General features: G+C 36.4%; 2 protein-coding genes across 5 annotated transcripts in view; one reads left to right on the top strand and one right to left on the bottom strand.

The window, feature by feature from the left end:
- Window positions 1-13,888, top strand: part of myo7aa (myosin VIIAa) — a 54,929-nt gene extending 41,041 nt beyond the window's left edge. The window contains exons 32-48 of the mRNA XM_079873636.1: window positions 743-860; window positions 955-1,081; window positions 1,159-1,328; window positions 2,646-2,836; window positions 3,061-3,185; window positions 3,497-3,654; window positions 5,414-5,567; window positions 6,529-6,684; window positions 7,728-7,833; window positions 8,099-8,212; window positions 8,416-8,503; window positions 9,072-9,178; window positions 9,285-9,470; window positions 10,072-10,188; window positions 10,344-10,427; window positions 12,222-12,341; window positions 12,457-13,888. Coding sequence (XP_079729762.1) covers window positions 743-860; window positions 955-1,081; window positions 1,159-1,328; window positions 2,646-2,836; window positions 3,061-3,185; window positions 3,497-3,654; window positions 5,414-5,567; window positions 6,529-6,684; window positions 7,728-7,833; window positions 8,099-8,212; window positions 8,416-8,503; window positions 9,072-9,178; window positions 9,285-9,470; window positions 10,072-10,188; window positions 10,344-10,427; window positions 12,222-12,341; window positions 12,457-12,549 — 2,214 coding nt within the window. The 3' untranslated portion in view covers window positions 12,550-13,888. The remainder of the gene's footprint in view (window positions 1-742; window positions 861-954; window positions 1,082-1,158; window positions 1,329-2,645; window positions 2,837-3,060; window positions 3,186-3,496; window positions 3,655-5,413; window positions 5,568-6,528; window positions 6,685-7,727; window positions 7,834-8,098; window positions 8,213-8,415; window positions 8,504-9,071; window positions 9,179-9,284; window positions 9,471-10,071; window positions 10,189-10,343; window positions 10,428-12,221; window positions 12,342-12,456) is intronic.
- A 4-nt stretch (window positions 13,889-13,892) lies between these two features.
- Window positions 13,893-19,075, bottom strand: part of gdpd4a (glycerophosphodiester phosphodiesterase domain containing 4a) — a 35,264-nt gene continuing 30,081 nt past the window's right edge. For 2 of the 4 annotated variants that reach the window (XM_079873627.1, XM_079873625.1), the window contains 4 exons: window positions 18,277-18,424; window positions 18,105-18,187; window positions 16,496-16,575; window positions 14,019-15,079 (listed from right to left, as the gene is read on the bottom strand). In XM_079873627.1, the coding sequence (XP_079729753.1) occupies window positions 14,973-15,079; window positions 16,496-16,575; window positions 18,105-18,187; window positions 18,277-18,424 (418 nt within the window). In that variant the 3' untranslated portion in view covers window positions 14,019-14,972. Of the gene's footprint in view, window positions 15,237-16,495; window positions 16,576-18,104; window positions 18,188-18,276; window positions 18,425-19,075 lie in introns of all 4 variants that reach the window. The other 2 variants (XM_079873624.1, XM_079873626.1) reach the window with 2 other exon arrangements.

Below are 19,075 nucleotides of genomic sequence, written 5' to 3'. Positions count from 1 at the left end.
GACAAAAAGAAATAGAAAAATAAATAAATTATGTTTTGCATTAAGAAAAGCCTATTTTAGGAAAATGATAAAATCGTAAAAAAAAAAAATTTTTGGATAAAATGTGTCCTAGACATGTTTTTGTTAGACTAGCAATTTTTTGTCTTAACTTTTGGCAGTTCGGTCAAATGAGTCAAGAAAAACCCTTTCAGTGTTATAAAACACTGCTGCTAATATTACTGTCGGTTCATTCGTCACAATGGAAATGGAAAGTCATTGCAGCACATTGCATTGTGGGATACAGTATCTCACAGTGTACTTCGGTTGAATTCTGCACATTTTTGCAGATGAACTGTAGTAAGTATTTAATGCAAATAGAAAATAAACACCATGCACAGTATACACACTGCATACTTCTTTCCTTCAAAAGTAGTAGGTAGGATGCCATTCTGAACTCAGTCATCGTGATGTACAGCATTTGAATTGTCACACTACAATCAAAGAAGTTTTTAGGGGAAACACCTTACAATAAGGTTCCATTTGTTAACATTAGTTAACTATATTAGTTTATGAGAACTAACAATGAAAAATTCATTTCAACATTGACTAATACATTATTAAAATCTACATTTATGTCTGTTAATATTATTTAATGATCCTCAGCTAACATGAACTAACAATATTTTTTTTTTCACTGCGTATTGCGCATTGTTAGTTTGTAAAATGTTAGCGTTGTTAGTAACACATTGTGTTGTGTGTGTAGGGAATCTACACTCAGAAGAGGGTGGACCCTCAGAAAGTGAAGGAGGAAGTCGTGGATTTTGCTCGTTATAAGTGGCCTTTGTTATTCTCAAGATTCTACGAGGCCTTTAAATTTTCAGGTATTTCTTGCACAATTTATGTCACATTAATAAGGTTCTTGTGTTTTGTTCTGCATGTTTACAGATGGGTTTGATATATTGAATCTGTTTGAAGGTCCTAGCCTACCCAAGAATGACGTGATAGTGGCTGTAAACTGGACAGGCGTTTACTTTGTGGACGAGCAAGAGCAGGTTCTTTTGGAGCTTTCTTTCCCAGAGATCACCGGTGTGTCCAGCAGCAGGTACGGGTTTCACAGAGACTAGTTTGGAGGTTTGATATGATTTGAGCTTTGAAGATAAAAGCCTCTGTGTTTTCCAGAGGGGGCAAGCTTCAGGCCCAGAGCTTCACGTTAGCCACCATCAAAGCAGAGGAGTACACGTTCACCTCTAATAATGCAGAGGACATCCGGGACCTGGTGGTCACCTTCCTAGAGGGTCTCAGGAAGAGATCCAAGTTTGTTGTGGCCTTACAGGACAACCCCAGTCCAGGTTAAAGAAGCACAAACACATCGTATCAATGGACTTTTACACTTTTTTTTTTCTTTCATTTAAACAAATAAATCTTTAATACATGTCCAGATTAAATTTCAGACAAAAATCAATAGAAAAAAATGAAGAAATTATATTTTGCATAAAGAAAATAAAGCCTATTTTAGGGCCCAGAAAGAAAAATATATATAATTATATTTTTCATTATATATAATTGTATATTTCATCCTAAAATCAAAAGAAAAAATGAAGAAATTTTGCATTAAAAATAAAACTATATAAAAAAATAAATAAAATATACTTAAGCCCAAAATCAAAAGAAAATAATATGAAATTATATTTTATATGAACATAAGCCTAAGGCCCATATAAAATATTTTTTTGCTAGCCTATTTAGGGCCCAGATCATATTTTAGTCCGAAATCAAAAGAAAATGGTAACACTTTACAATAAGGTTTCTTTTGTTAACATTAGTCAACTAGAACTAACAATTGACAATACTTCTACAACATTTATTAATATCAATCAATGTTAATTTCAAGATTTATTACTACGTTTTTAAAATAGAAAGTTGTATTTGTTAATAGTTGTTCACAGTGCATTAATGATGTTATTAACTAACATTAACAAAAATTAATAAATTTTGTAAAAAATATATTGCTCACTGTTTCCTTGGCTTTTGGCTTGCTTAGTTGGGGACATTTAATACAATTAAATGTCTTTTATTTATTTATTTTACAATTACAATGGGGACAATATTATTGATCTGCCTTAATTTTAGGTGGACGATGATGCAATTTTCTTCTAGAAACAAACTTTGTTGTATTATTTTCATGTTACCACTGTGAAGCTGCTTTGATACAATCTGAATTGTAAAAAGCGCTATACAAATAAAGGTGACTTGACTTGATTTGTTAGTTCATATTAGTTAATACATTGACTAATATTAACAAATGAGACGTTATTGTAAGATGTTACCAAAAACATATGAAATTTTCTATGCATAAAGAAAATAAAACCTATTTTAGGACCATTAAGATTTTTTATGTGTGTGTAATTTTTTTTCCATGACAATTAAGCACATTTAATGAGGAAAAATATCTTGTTTCTCTATATTAAATAATAATAATATTTTGTAATATATTATAAAATAATAAATAAACCTTTCTGGTCACAATACATAAAATTGTATTTTTATTTTGTTTTTTATTTATTTTACTTTATTTGATTTTATTTCTGATTTACATTTCTTTGACATTTCTTTAGCATCACTTACAGTCGTTCTCTTCCTTCATGTAACTCATTCATCCTGATCAGCTGGCGATGATTCGACGTTCCTGAGCTTCCTAAAAGGCGACCTCATTCTGCTGGACCAGGACTCGGGCGAGCAGGTCATGACGTCAGGCTGGGCCCACGGTATCAACGACAGAACCAAACAGAAAGGAGATTTCCCTGCCGACTGTGTTTACGTGCTGCCCACAGTCGTTAGACCTGCACCTGAAATCGTGGTACTGATTTTTTATTATATTATGTTCAGAGGTCGATGCATATTTATCATTTCAGTCTTGTATGATTCATGTCTCTACTTAAACCTTCTCCCTTTCTCTATCCCTGTCTTGTGTTCTCTCTCTCTCTCTCTCTCTCTCTCTCTCTCTCTCTCTCTCTCTCTCTCTCTCTCTCTCTCTCTCTCTCTCTCTCTCTCTCGTGCACTCTCTGTGACTTTACGGCTCAGGCTTTGGTTACCATGACACCAGACCAACGTCAGGAGTCAATCCGGATTTCCCATGTCCCTATAACGGAGTCGGAGGAGAGGATAAAGCCGTACACTCTGGAGGAATTCTCATATGACTACTTCAGGTGAACAGACACCACTTCTGTACCTACATCGTTTTAGTGTAACCTGTTTTAAATAATAAAATACATGGTTATGCTGCAATCTGGACTCTTATTAGAAGTCTTTACTTTTGATTTTAAAGGCAATGCAAAATTGTTCCTATTTACTTTCTTAATACATGTTCCTGGTCTTATTGTGCACTATTCATCATTGCAGGTTATGCTTAAGAAAATACAATTTAATTTAACAAAGAAATCAAAGAATATACACAATTAACTCATGCAAATACGTATACATGACCCTCATTGACCCTGGACCCTCTCCACTCATCCAGGCCTCCGCCCAAACACACTCTCAGTAGAGTGATGATCACCAAGAACCGTGGGAAGGACAAACTGTGGAGCTGCACTCGAGAACCCATCAAGCAGGCCCTTCTGAAGAAGTGTGTGGGCCATGAGGAGCTTTCCCAGGAGGCCTGCATGGCCTTCATTGATATCCTTCAGAAAACAGACACAGACGCATGAAAAATATTATTCATATCTTTTTTTTTCATATTTTACTTGAATTTTTTTTCCATTTTTTTTTTTTTTCTTCCTGAAATATGACCTGGGCCCTAAAATAGGTTTTATTTTCTTTATGCAAAATATAATTTCTTTTTGTTTCTTTTAAATTTGCCCTGAAATATGACCTATGCCCTAAAATAGGCGTTATTTTAAAGGGGGGGTGAAATGCTATTTCATGCATACTGAGTTTTTTACACTGTTAAAGAGTTGGATTCCCATGCCAAACATGGACAAAGTTTCAAAAATTAAGTTGTACGTTTGATGGAGTATTTCTGTGCCAAAAATACTCCTTCCGGTTTATCACAAGTTTCGGAAAGTTTTTTTCGAGTATGGGCCATGGGCGTGTGTGACGTCAGATGGGGCGGAATTTCCTTCTACGGGTCCTAAGGGCACTTCTCCCGGAAGGGCGCGCGCACACCCGTAGACCAGAGCGAGAGAGCGAAAGCAGTACGCCCATCAAAGCGCTGTGCTCGGCTTTAGGGAAGCAGAGCGAGAGAGCGAAAGCAGTACGCCCATCAAAGCGCTGTGCTCGGCTTTAGGGAAGTCATCGGCTGCGCTGCAGTCACAGGACTTAAAGAAATAAACAATGTCACCAAAGAAGTGTGTTTTTGGTTGCCAGGGCAAGACAACCCTGCACAGATTCCCAAAGAACCCAGCGTTAAGGGACCAGTGGATGGAGTTTGTTTTTCCAGAGCATCAACGGAGTTGTGCAAGTGTTCTTGTTTGTTCCCTGCATTTCGACGATGATTGTTTTATAAACAAGGCCCAGTTCGACGCCGGATTTGCAGATCGTCTAATGCTTAAGGATGCAGCAGTCCCAACGATAAAGGTTCACGGTCGTGCGTTGGCGGTGAGTAAAGCTGCTTCAAATGTCTCTGTGTTGTTAGCTATCGGCGCGTAAGCACAGCAAGTAAACACGGCGCTCGTGATTCTTTAGCTCCGCCCACACGGCACGCCTCCAGCCGCTCGTTTTTTTCCGGAAAGACTCGGTACAGCCTATCTTTCTTTTATAAATATAATAAAACTAAATACTTTTTGGAGATATGAAGGATGCAATACTACTCTATAGGTACTCAAGATTAATATGAGATTGACTGAAACTGAGTGTTTCACCCCCCCCCCCCCCCCCTTAAACATTAAATATTAAATATGTTCTTTTGCTAGAGAGTAATGTGATTTAATTTGGTTTTATTCTTAAAGTCCCCCTGAGGTGAAAATCAAGTTTTTATTGTTGTTTATATGTCTATGTGGTGTTTTTAATATGTTTTAAGAAAAACCATGTTCAAATTCAGAAATCAACACCATTGCTGAGTATTTTCTGCTTAAAACTGCAGTGAACCAAAGACAGTCTCAAAAACGCGGAGTCTCTTTGAAATCACCGGTGTTTCTGACGTCACAAACTGCCTTGTAACCAATCAGGTCAATGTGTGATCGTCTGAGCTGGTTTGAGTGAGTGGAGGCAGGGCTAATTTGCATATTCATAGAACTGCGTATACTAAATGAGGGAAGCGTGTAGAGTTACATTCAAGCTATTTTAAGACTTTTTTTTTTTTAAATATGTCATTTTGGTGATTAAAGATGAGTTTTAAGGGATAACATTATTGACTACAGGGGGACTTTAACACTAGAAGTTCATGAGTATTATCTTCTTTCTGAACGTTAATCATCCTTGACCTGCTCTCCTGCACCTATAATGAAATATATGGGCGATTATCCATCCAAGCGGACACGTTCTGTGAACGAGCTCACGGATCAGATCTTCGAGAGTGCGCTGAAGGCGGAGCCTCTTAAAGACGAGATCTTCTGCCAGATACTCAAACAAATGACTGACAATCACGTCAAGTATGTCACTCCTTTACAAATCTAGCCAGACACTGTGATTTCTTCCAATGACCACGACTGTTTTGAAAGAAGTCTCTAATGCTCAGCCGTTTTAAAATGACCGTTTTCAATTTGAATACATTTTAAAGTGTAATTTATTATTGTGATGCAAAGCTGAATTTTCAGCATCATAACTCCCGTCTTCAGTGTCACATGATTCTTCAGAAATTATTCGTGCTGGGCAACGATTAATCTCGATTAATCACATCCAAAATAAAACTTTGTTTACATAATATATATGTGTGTGTACTGTGTATAATTATTTTGTATATATAAATACACATGCAAGTATATAAGAAAAATTTGTTATTTATATATAAAATATTTATATAATAAATGATGTATAAATATAGTATATACATGCAAATATTTCTTAAATATATACATGCATATGTGAGTATTTATACAATAGTCAACATTTGAAGTGGATCAAAAAAGTTGATCAAAGTTGTCCTAAGACAAGAACGGGTATTGTTCAAAATTCATGTATAACTTTGATGAAAGTTTTTGATCCACTTCAGATGTTGACTACTACAAAATACAAATACAAAATAATTATACACAGTACACACACATATATTATGTAAACACAAACTTTTATTTTGGATGCGATTAATTAATGCGACTACTTATTATTGTTATCAATGTTGAAAACATTTGTGCTGCTTCAGGTGTTTTTTTTGGATACATTTTATTTTAGGACTAGATAGATATAGAGTTTTCAAATGAACAGTGTTTATTTGAAATATAACTCTTTTGTAACATTATGAAAGTCTTTACTCTCACTTTTGATCAATTTAATACATCCTTGCAGAATGAAGGTTTTCATTTCTTAATGACCCCAATCTTTTGCACAGTATTGTGTGTTCGGCTCGCTGTCATTCGTGATTGTTTAAATGCAATGTTTTGTCTGTTTGTGTAGGTACAGTGAGGAGAAGGGCTGGGAGTTGCTTTGGCTGTGTGCCGGTCTCTTTCCTCCCAGTAACGTCCTCTTACCACACGTCCAGAGGTTTCTACAGTCGAAGAAACATCACCCGTTGGCTCCTGACTGCATGCAGAGACTGCAGAAAGCTTTACGGTGACAACACTCCCTCACCTCACGTACAATTGCATGTACTGTACATGCACAAACAGGCATGCATATATTTATATCGCAAAGATAGTCGTATCTGAAGCAGCATATATACCACGAAGAAGAGCCTTTGCAAAAAAGACTTCTTAACGTACAATTTAGTCCATGTCAGAGGCATTTTGTCTGTCAGAGAGAACAGTAAATGTAGTGTGCCTGGTTTGTTGAACTGGCTTAGAAGGGCACTTCTAAGACCGCTTATTTATTTTATTATATTTTTATTTCTTTGTTTTCAATTCTTTGACCGTTTCGAATGGTTACAGCTGTTGTCTTCCTTCATATAACTTATTTATCACGATCAGCTGGTGACATTTCACTGCTTTTGGAGAAGCAAAGACAACATAAACTCTCCGACATATAATGGTGCATTCAAGTCATGTCAGAAAGATCATATTTACCACTTGAATGCACATGAACACCAAATTCGACAAAGCCATAATTATGTATTGAAACTCTTTGAGCCCCAATGTAGGATGTGTGAGTGAAAAAACATGGCAAATGAAGGTAAATAATTAGCAAAACTCGAGAGCACGTAGATGTGAATTTGAGAACTTGTACAATAAATATTCGTACTTGTACGCTAGAACTTACACTCACAGCTCCAATGTGAAAACCTGTAAAATACAAATCTGAAGTTAAATGTTGAGATTTTCACTCGCAGACAATAGTCACAAACCTGTATTCTGAATTTGAAGCTGCAGACAATTAGTCACAAATGTGTAAACTGCCATTCACAAAAATACAATGACAGACACAAACTTGTAGTACATAGTTGCATTTATTCTTTCTGTGAGTGTAAATTTTAGCGCAAGTACAAATTATTTATTGTAAAAGTTCTCAAATTCACATCTACATGCTCTCGAGTTTTGCTACTCTTTTACCTTCATAAAGCATTTGTGATGCTTTAGTTCTGATGAATATGAGACGTCTGTGTGAGGAGCTTTATAGTGGGAATGACTCATCGTGGACGCCGTATGTTTGTTTGTGTGCAGGAACGGATCCCGAAAATATCCCCCTCACCTGGTCGAGGTGGAGGCTATTCAGCACAAGACCACACAGATCTTTCATAAAGTGTACTTCCCTGATGACACAGATGAGGTGAGATAGGCTTTCATATGCTTATGACTCATCAAACATATTGGGATCTTGCTGTTTTGACAGTGATTCAGAGGTCACAATGATATACTGAGAATTGTTTATGAATGCTAAAGTCAGAAATGAAAGCTTCACATTTCTGCTTTTAACCCTGTAAAGCCTGACATGAAGTAAAAAATCGTATTCATTTAAATGCATCTGGAAGTGTTGGAAACGGTTTTTGGATGGGTAAAGACAGACTGTGAAGGTTCCCGTTGTCTGTTTTCAGGCGTTTGAAGTGGAGTCCAGCACGAAGGCCAAAGACTTCTGCCTGAACATCTCCACCAGACTGCTGCTCAAATCACCTGAAGGCTTCAGTCTGTTTGTCAAGATCTCCGATAAGGTAAACATCAGACTGTGAGGAAGAACAGCATCTGTGGGATTTCAGTGGGATTTTGCTCATGTAGCACGTTTGTCCTTGAACAATCTTTCATGCCTAACCAACTCTAACCATTAACTAGGTTAGGTAGGTTATGGGAATACAATAGTATACAATTCTTATCAAGATGAATATAATATTATTTGATCTGGTTTTATGCATTATAGGTGATAAGTGTACCTGAGGGAGATTTCTTCTTTGACTTTGTCCGCCATTTGACAGACTGGATTAAGAAAGCAAGACCCGCTAAAGAAGGTACAACCGGGAATCTCTCATGTGCACTAACAAAACATTACATTAGAATTTTTTTGGATGCTCTGGGTTGGTAAGAGCTTTTTTCTTTCAAAAACATATAAAAATAAGGCTGCATTTATTTGATCAAAAATACAGTAAATACTGTTTTCTATATGTTGAAATGTAATTTATTCCTGTGATCATTACTCCAGTCTTCAGTGTCACATGATCCTTCAGAAATCATTCTAATGCTGATTTACTGCTCAAGAAAGATTTCTTATTATTAATCAATGTTGAAATCAGTTTTGCTGCTTCATATTTTTGTGTGCATAAAAAAAATAAGGTCCAAAAAGAATAGCATTTATTTGCAACATTGCAAGTGTCTTAACTGTAATTTAACTGATTAATTTAACACATCCTTGCTGAATAAAAGTATTATTTTGTTTAAAAAAAAAGTTTCTGATCCCAAACCTTTGAATTGCAATGGTTTTACAATCGCTGGATCCACTGCCAAAGTGTAGTTTTGTATTTTTAGGAAATGCTCAGTAAGTAAACACTGTAACGTAACGGCTCTTCCTCTGATGTTCAGGTATAGTGCCTTCATTGACCTACCAGGTGTTTTTCATGAAGAAGCTGTGGACGACCACAGTTCCAGGCAAAGACTCCTTCGCAGACTCCATCTTCCATTATTATCAGGTGAGCCTCATAAACATCCAAATACTACATCATGAAACCACAGACACTGGGATAAAAGCCTGAATTATATATATCAGCTTATCTGTATAACACTTCCCATGTAAAGGAACTTCCTAAGTATCTCCGTGGATACCACAAATGCTCCAGAGAAGAGGTTTTCCAGCTCGGCGCTCTGATCTACCGGGTCAAATTTGAGGATGACAAATCCAACTTTCCCAGTATTCCCAAGATGCTGAAGGAGCTGATTCCTCAAGACCTGATTCGCCAGCTCTCGCCTGACGACTGGAAAAGGGTTTGTGTCACACTTTCAATGGCTGTGTGCGTCCTTTAAAAACACATCCTTGTAGTTGTATCGACAAAATATACAGTCAAACCAAAAATGATTCAGACACCAGATATCATTTTTATATATTTTTTTACTAGTGGGTGCAGGACACTATACAGTGGACTACCAGTAAAAATGATTACAATTTGGGATCAAAAATTATTCAGACACTTTGACCTGACCATGTTTTGCTTAAGTGACTTTTCTTTAATTGCTAATGCAACCTTTTTACACCAAAGACTAAACAAAATGAAGCATTGCTTGGTAATTGGTTGACCTAAATTGGTATTACCTAATTGTGTACTTAAATTTAACAGCGGACAGCTATTCGACCTAATTCATTTGTGAGACAGTCTAACAGAACGATGGACAAAACCAGTGAAATATCAACTGATTTGATAACTTTGATAAATTTGAGTTCTTGTCATATTTATTTACCATTTTCTAAACTATATCGAATAAACTGTGAGAATGTGAGAAATGTTGAAGGTGTCTGAATATATTTTGGTTTGACATCATTTTTATGATCCAATTGGCTTGTCCTCATCTGTTCCTTCTCATGTTGCAGTCGATTGTGGCGTTCTTCAACAGACAAGCTGGGAAATCAAGGGAGGAAGCCAAGCTGATGTTTCTGAAGCTCATTTTCAAATGGCCCACGTTTGGTTCAGCCTTTTTTGAAGTGAAGGTAACTGTGCTAAATTAACTTGTGGTTTGGAAAGCTGGCACTTTCCTACTTGCTATAAGCTTTTGGAGCTCAGTGTTCAGCATGTGCTCCAGATCTGTCTTCTTTTTTTCTTTGGATGGACCAATCAGTCTCTTTTGATATTTTTATATTTGCAGCAAACCACCGAACCACACTTCCCCGAGATCCTGCTGATAGCCATCAACAAATATGGAGTCAGCCTTATCGACCCCAAGAACAAGGTGTGTTTTCTTTCTCTTTTTGTTGTTTTGACTAAGTAACGTTTTTTATAGTCTGAAATGTGCTGTGACTTGTATTCCAACACAACTTATGTAATGCAATTAACGTCAAGCATACAAAACATTACCAGAGCGCACACATTTGGATTGGGGCCGAATGAGAGAGGAAGTGAGTCCATGTTTATATATATATATATATATATATTGTAAGGGGATTTACAGTCAAAAATCCAGAACTAGATAGGATGAATGAAGACCCGGAGTCAGAATTATAATAACTTAAAGTTTTACTGAAGATAGTTTGCAGTTTCATCAGCAGAAGTCGACTTCAAGACTCACACAGGAGTTCGTAGGCCGCCCCGCTTACAGTTACAAAGATCACAGCAGTTATACCCTTCACCAAGGTATAAGCTACGTGCTTGCTTCAGGTTAAATGATTCTCATTGGCTAATAAATAGATAAACAGTAATTTTCCACACATATACAGATAGACTGAAGTATATCTCCATCGATTAGGCAGCTGACACTCGGACCCTGAAGTTAAGCATGTCGTGACCTTCCAGGTCGCAGATTTGGGTTGCTGGGCGCCAGCCAGCATGTCCAGAACAACAACTCAGTCAATCTCCAATAATGCCAGAGCTTCCTTAACCTGTAACCAAGAAGACTAACACACACACCGACACACAGCTTTTCCAAGGTTGGATCTGGCCAGGCTCTAACTATAAACAGGAGAGTTGTCTCAAAACATCAAGATAATACTTTCTTTCTCTCAAGGAGAGGACACTTTAGTCTAACTGGAAAGTAAGGCTTTAACTGAGAAATGGTCCCTTAAACTATAGACTTCAATGACTATAGTTGTCAGAGTACCCTAGAAAAGCAGATGTATGTATTGACACGTTAAAGACATTTCTCAAACACAAAACGAGTCCGTATTTCATTTCTGGAAGCTGGGGTAAATGAGCAAGCACTGTTACTGCTTTCAGATATCAAATACAGACATTAGAGAATACATGAAAAGGACATTTTCGATAATCACACTGGTAACTTCTGTAACAAAGTAAAATCTCATAAGCCTAGAGAAGTCATTCAACTCATGTGATGTTTAAAGGAAAAATATTGATTAATACCTTGATTATAATCACTCATTACATATACATTTAAGCAGCAGTGGATTCCAGAATCCATCCACTTCAATATACACAGTAGTCAACATTTAAAGTGGATCAAAACCTTTCATCAAAGTTATACGTGAATTTTGAACAATACCTGTTCTTGTCTTAGGACAACTTATATATACACAGACATATATATATAAATTTAATTACGTTGAGTGTTTTGTCTTTCTTATTAGTCATTGTCTTTTTAATATGTGTATATAGTTTTTTATATATATATTTTAGTTTTAGTAGTATAAAGTTAAACTAAATGAAAATGAGAAATGTTGCTTTGGTAACTAGCTTAAATAAAACAAGTTTAGGAATAAACTAGAATGCATTGCAAACAAACCAAGTGTAGTTTAATTTTAGTATTATTTATATACTATTATAGTATTAATTACACACTATTATTTATATTTAGTATTATATACATACTATTGTATGCTTTTATTTTATATTTTCATATTTTAGTTTTACAAAATGTATGTGTGTTTGTCATTTTTATTAGTTTTTCATATTATTTTAGGTAACGTTTATTTTATTCATTTTATTTCAAGCTACAATTTTTAATGGTGTGTTTCCAGTGTTTTTGATCCCAGTGTGCAGTGATGTTTGCGTTTCCTCTTTCCTTGATCCGCAGGATATTTTAACCACATATCCCTTCACGAAGATTTCCAACTGGAGCAGCGGGAACACGTACTTCCACATCACTATCGGGAACCTGGTTCAGGGCAGCAAACTTCTGTGTGAGACGTCACTGGTGAGAGAAACTCAATGGCAAATAGCAGCACAGTTGCATCATACTATTTAATGAGGTTCATAAATGATTTAATAAAGAAAATTTGATTTGATTGCAAATGTTTTCTTCATAACAGGGCTACAAAATGGATGACCTGTTGACGTCCTACATTAGCCAGATGTTGACCACCATGAGCAAGCAGCGTAACTCCCGCGGCCACAGCAAGTGAACGTTTGATTGGCGTGAGGCGGTGGAGCTGGTGCGTCTGCTGCGCCCTATTGGTCGGCCCTGTAGCTGGGGGCGGGCCTTCGCGTCCCAGCTGTGGCGAATGAGCCGCACTCCCTCTGCCAGCTCCCAGGGCTCCGTGTACCCCGATGAAGACTCTTCATCTGCCTCCAGTGAGGATGACTACCTCTGAGCAAAGCTGAAGGGACTTTGCCTCCTTGGAAATGGCGTGAAGAACCTGATTTATGTGTCTTTTGTTGGATGGTTTGCTCCAGAATATGTATTTTATGACTTGATGCACAATTTAGGTACCATTTAATAAGTTTTGTGAAATCCAGCCAAGTCAAACATGAACTGGAATGGCTTCGCTACATGCATCGCAAAGCGTTCATCAACATTTTGGAAATTTTCGAGTGAACGAACAGTTTTTGGATTCTTTAGGTGGTAAACAACACTGCAAATGCACAAGAAAAATACTTGCCTGAGTTTCTGGGGGTTTTGACAGAATTCGAGAATTCTGTGATTTCAATTTAAGTTTTTAAAATATTGTTAAACTGCATGCCTTACTACTCTTTTTTTGGAATATTGGTAACTGTTTTTACAGGCTTGAAAAACTGTTACATGTTCAACATTCATGCAGCTATGACTTGTAGTGTACTTTAGGAAGGAAAAAAGAGAATGGTAAAATACATGGCCTTAAATATCGCATCCCTAGAAACAAGCCGAGAACTGTTTCAGATCGTATTTCACCCATTTCAGGCAAAAGAAAGAAATTATATTTGTTTTTAGAAAGCTAGTTGTAGAAGTCTATTGGTTGCACTGCCTTTAAAGTAATAAAAAAGTGCATTATAATGCATAAAAATGTCCAGAAGCACTGGGCTTAATTGAGATAAAAAAAAAAAAAAATTTATACAATAAAAAACAAACAAATCTACATGCTTTTGAAAACAAGATTCAATGTAAAATTAAATGTTGTCTTTCTTTCTTTGAAATGATTTTGGCTTGAAATGTGACCTAGACATGTTTCCACGAGATTCGCCCAGTAGCTGATAAATAGATATGATAGAATGACGCCGTAGTTTTCCATTTTTGAAACTGTTGATGCTTGTGTATATTGGAAAGAGTTAGACTTTTTATTCAATTAATTTATGGCCTTTATTTGCACCAATATGACCTTCAGCACAATTATTTGACTGACTCACTGTAACATCAGACACTAACCTGAACTACAGAACACGTCTGTTTCTTATGTTTGTGTGTGGTAATTAGCAGATAAAGTTCTGACTGCTTTTGCCACTCTTTTATGTAACGCACCAGTTTAGTTATAAATAAAATTTTCTATTAAACATTCCTGTAAAAAGTGTGGCGTTTATTACATGAACTAAACATGGGTTCAATATTTCTGTGATGTGATGCTGATATTCTCACATATAGATCAAACCTTTTGTAAAGATACGCATTGAGGCATATCTTGAGTCTGCTAAAAATATTTTTATTTAGGCTATTAGTGCTGATGATAGAGTAACAAAAAGAGACAACAAAAAAAATCTGATAATATCAGATCAGAATATCATTTAAGGTCAGTTTACAATCATATTTACAGTCTTAAGTTACATCGAAAGATTAAGTAAATAGAAATCACGCTAGGCATTGCATTTTATACAGGCAGGAATGTTGCAGCATCCCATGAAAAGAGCAAGAAAACATGTTCATCGTTTTAACATGCTGCACGTCTGCGGGACGATGAGGAGCTCACGCATGATCACTTCCAAAATAAAGACGCTTCCAAGTTCATCAGTAGCCTTGTGTTTTCAGAGGCTGCTTAAATCCAGCACTTCTATAGAACTCAAGAAGTTGCGTGCGAATTCACTTCAGCGATTCCACTGTCAAAAATCCCAACATCTAAATCTTTCAAATTCAGATTGTCTTTTGGCTTTTAATCATCTTCCTGATTGTAAATGCTTGTTAAATTATTTATCACGCCATGCAATGGATCTGACATCTTAAATATTTCCGAAACACTCTTTGCGATGTCTATTTTACCATGCGTCATTCTGCAGTAATCAGGCTTGCATTGAAAAATAGGCAAATTCTGTCTTTGATAAAAACGAACTTCACAGAAGCAAAAGAAGCTGGATGATCGATTCATCTTATGCCACCAATTCAGAAAATAATTGGCCAAATACATTTGATATTTTTAACAAAATATCACTAACATATGTTTTCTATGAATTACCTCTCAGAGTACCATGTAAACACCGTGGTACATGAATTTCAAGGTACTGCCAAAGTATAAACCCCAGAATATATATATATATACTGTATATATATTGCACGATGATGCTGATATAGCGATGATGCTGACGGCGCTGGAGCTCAAGGTGCTCTGCAGGCTTTATGCCTTCCACAGATCTCTCTGTTGTCTTTTCAGATGGGCGGTTCCTCAGAAATGGTGGGCAGATTGGGAGTGAGGGGCGAGCTCTGAGCCTCTCCACGGACACTGATGCTGGAGATGGACCAGACGTCGCTCAGCTCTGCCGTACAGGGGAGGGAGAGAGACGATGAGAGTGATGGAGGGTCAGATGGGTACGGGGAAGCCATGCACAGGGGGAACATGCACAGGGTCCAGGGAGAGAGACGGCCCGTCAAAGAACAGAGGGTTCCAGCGGATGCCTTGGACCTCAGACCGTTCTACAGCACAGAGAGTCACATTCAAACAGCGCCACAGGACACAGAACTAAGGTTTCTGGGACGGTTGCTGGAAAATCTGACTACTACGATTTGTTTTCTACTTCACCTTTGCTAAGAAATGGTTTACTATTTAAATCAGGGATTTCCAAATCTTTTTTTGTCATCTGAACCACTTTGAGCTAAAATATTTACATGAAGCCAGGATTAGTATCGTTAACTAAAACTATTCTATAAAACTATTCAAAAAAATTCTGTTAATTGAAATAAAGTTGAAATAAAATCAAATATAATTAGTAGTTAAAATGCTACAAATCTTGCCTTGGCAATAAACTAATATAAGTTTAAGAAATAAATACCTAACCTAACTAAAAATACATAAATTAAATAAAAAATAAATAGCCATATTAAAACAATAATAATAATAAAAAGGCAAAAGCACACATTGAAATTACGAAGAAAATTAAACTAAAATTAACATGAAAACTAAAAATATAAAAATAAGTCAATTCAAAATATTAATACAACTGTAATCAAACTAAAATAAAATCTCAAGGTGGCTTCAAGCAGTGTTATTTTAGTTAAGTAAATATATATTTTTTTAATTATATTTATTTTAAGCATTTTCGTTTAAAAAACTTTATTTTTAATTTATGATTTAATAATTATTCTTCAACTAATGAACCCGATTTAGATTTTAATCTCACTTCAGACTTTCATGCAAAAACTATTTTTGAATAGTTTATATAATAATATATCTAGTCTATATATCAAATATTTACTAATTAAATATTGGTATATTATTATAAATATGTATATACACTAGCTATACATAAGCTATACATACATGTGTGTGTGCGTGTTATATATACATATACCGTATACACACAATATATATTTTTTATATGTAATGTGTATCATGCACTATTTACATAATACATATTGCATATCAACCATAACATACACACTGAGTACACAAGAACATTCTGTCTGTTTTCAGAATGGAAAGCGTAGTATACACTTTTTTAAAGCACCATGTAGCAAGGGTACAATATGCAACAATAACAGAAATAATTTATCAGAAATAAATTTGCTTATTTTGCATTTATATTTTTGTCATTAGATTGACCAAAGATACAGATTGCAGATTTGTATGATCGTCTGCCATTCTGAAAATAGCCACCAATCTGTACAGCACATGCAGGACGACGTGCCAAAACCATGGCCAATGGGAGACTTCCAGCCAAAAATGAACAACTTACCAGTCCTGAACTTGCTGTACGGTCCATTCTCATTCACTTGTCTACTATCGGACCAGAAGGGTAAACCTCGCTCACGCCACCTGGAGGAGGAAACGCTCAATTTATCACAACAACAAACATCATGTTGGCATGCTTCCTTTTTTAAGCCAGCAATTTGAATTTTGAGGAAAAACATTGGAAAAGACGTGGAATAACATGCTTTTAAAGGTCCCGTTTTTCGTGGGTTTTTGAAGCTTTGATTGTGTTTACAGTGTGCAATATAACGTGTTCATGTTTCGCGTGTAAAAAAACAGTATTTTTCACACAATTTACTTATCTGTATACCGCTGTTTTCACTGTCCTAAGAACGGGCTGATGACTTCCTTGTTCTATGAAGTCCCTCCTTCAGAAATACGTAACGAGTTCTGATTGTGCCAGCGGTTCCTGTGTTGTGATTCGACAGCAGCTTAGCGCACATTGCCCGAAAAGGTCACGCCTCTTACCATAACGTGGAGATGCCATTGATCTCTAAGTACAGCGTCCCTGGGAAGGCCAAACAAAGGTGATTGGACTCCGGGATGAAAATAACAGCGTCTCGAAGACATGGCGACAAACACGCTCTACAAACGCAACTCTTCCTCTTCTCCGTGGGAGCGCAACAAGACCACGCCCCCTTTTTTTGTGTATTCCTGTGGGCGGAGGTTAGTCAAAAAACTGTTCTAGTGACGTCATTAAAGAAGGAAGTAGAGGGATGAAGTCCAAACCGGCCGTTCACTGTAGTCGACTTCTGTTAAATAAAATATCTCGCTTGGCATTGAACTTTGAGCTTTATAATTTTACAGATATTTTTTATTCTCTAACAACAACATTACACACTAACTAAAGTTTGAAACATGGGATCACGAAGGACGGGACCTTTAATAAAACGATGGAAAGAAATCTCTTATTAATCAAACAAATAAACAGTGCACTGAAAATAGAATACCAAAGGTGTTGGTATAAAATGGTCATTTTTCCAGTGGATTGTTAAATTGTTAAAATGCTTTTTAAGGCTATAATGTTACCCATAATCTATGTTTTGGTACATACTGCAATTGATGCAATTCTAATTTTGCATACTCTTTGCGAGATATTAATCAGATATTATGCAAATTAGATCGGGAAGATTTGTAACCTGTTGACAGCCCGGTTTGAAAACAGATTTGGTTGTATTTGGTTGTAACAGAGATGGTTGTAATTCATGAATGCATTGGAATACAGACTTTTAAAGAAGACACTAAAGATTATTGCAGAAGTGGACAAAAGTTCTAGACGCTTAACATTATTGTAGCAATGCACAGAACTAAACATTTTATATTTGATCCAAAATATATATTTTACAAAATAATTTGTAGTCTAAGGTTGCATGTCTAACCAAGTTGTGTTCCAAATTTGAAGTTGATATCACAAAAATTGAGCATCATCTATTGTGTTACCTTGGAAGCAGTCCTTTGAGTGTTTAAGCTTTCGAATGATGCCTAGTGATACTGGGACATTGACAGTTTCCAGACTACACATACTTGAACGTGTCATGCATGTATGTTTGATTAGGTTTGAAACTAAACAGCAGGTTAGTCGAAGCAGAACTCACCAGTGGAATATGAAAACAGCAGTGATGAAGAAAGCAGAGACAATATCTGTCAGGATCCACATCAAACTGTATTCGTCTGGAGTCTGCACCAGGATTTGGGAGGAAAAGATTTTCATGGTCCTTTGAATCATAGAGTTTAATATTCGTGATCTCAATGCTAGGCTCAACTCACCATGAGGAACAGGGGGCGCTGCAGTTTCTTGAGGATGTGCAGGGCGTTGGTAGTGACCGAATGAACGCCGGCGCACCATGCCAGTGAATATAACCACGGCTGACTGATCACGTACAGGTTAGTGCTGATGTTCACAGAGGCGTACTTACTGAAATCAGAATCACATTCACGAGAGGTTCATTCAGGTTAGCGGACCGTGTTAAGAAGTTTCAGGCTTTAATTGTAAAGCTTTTCTCTGCAATGCACCAGAAGATTACATTAGAAGACGAAAAGCAAGAACAACATCTGATGTGTGTTCATTTGTGCCCTCGAGCTAAAATGTGTTTTCATTTCAATCATCGAAGATGCATTGTTTATATCTCAGAGGAAAGATGTGCATCTTTGTTTTAAGTAGAATTATTTACAATTACAATAATATTTAACAATATTTCTTATTGTGTGTATATACAGTATATATAACATATGGTTTGCTCCAGACACACTACACACTAGGGGGCTGTTGAATGCTTGAATCTGATTGGTTTACAACGTTCTATGGTGTGCAATTATTATCAGGGAAACGCACAGCTAAAGTAGTTCCAGGCAGGTCTTGACCGCATTATAGTTCCATATCACCTCACCAAATGATTTCAGTTAATTACAACATTTTTACAGCCTACAAAACCAAAACCCACAACGACACTGACAGAGCAAATAAATATAGTAAACAATAGGATAGAAACGACAAATTATTTCCATGTTTTTGCCACAAAATTGCATTTCATTAGGCACGGGCAGCACATACTCTCTCACGCTCTCT

The sequence above is a fragment of the Squalius cephalus genome, assembly GCF_949319135.1.
Source record: "Squalius cephalus genome assembly, chromosome: 6".
NCBI classification, from domain to species: Eukaryota; Metazoa; Chordata; class Actinopteri; order Cypriniformes; family Leuciscidae; genus Squalius; species Squalius cephalus.
This window is presented reverse-complemented; position numbering and strand designations above follow the sequence as displayed.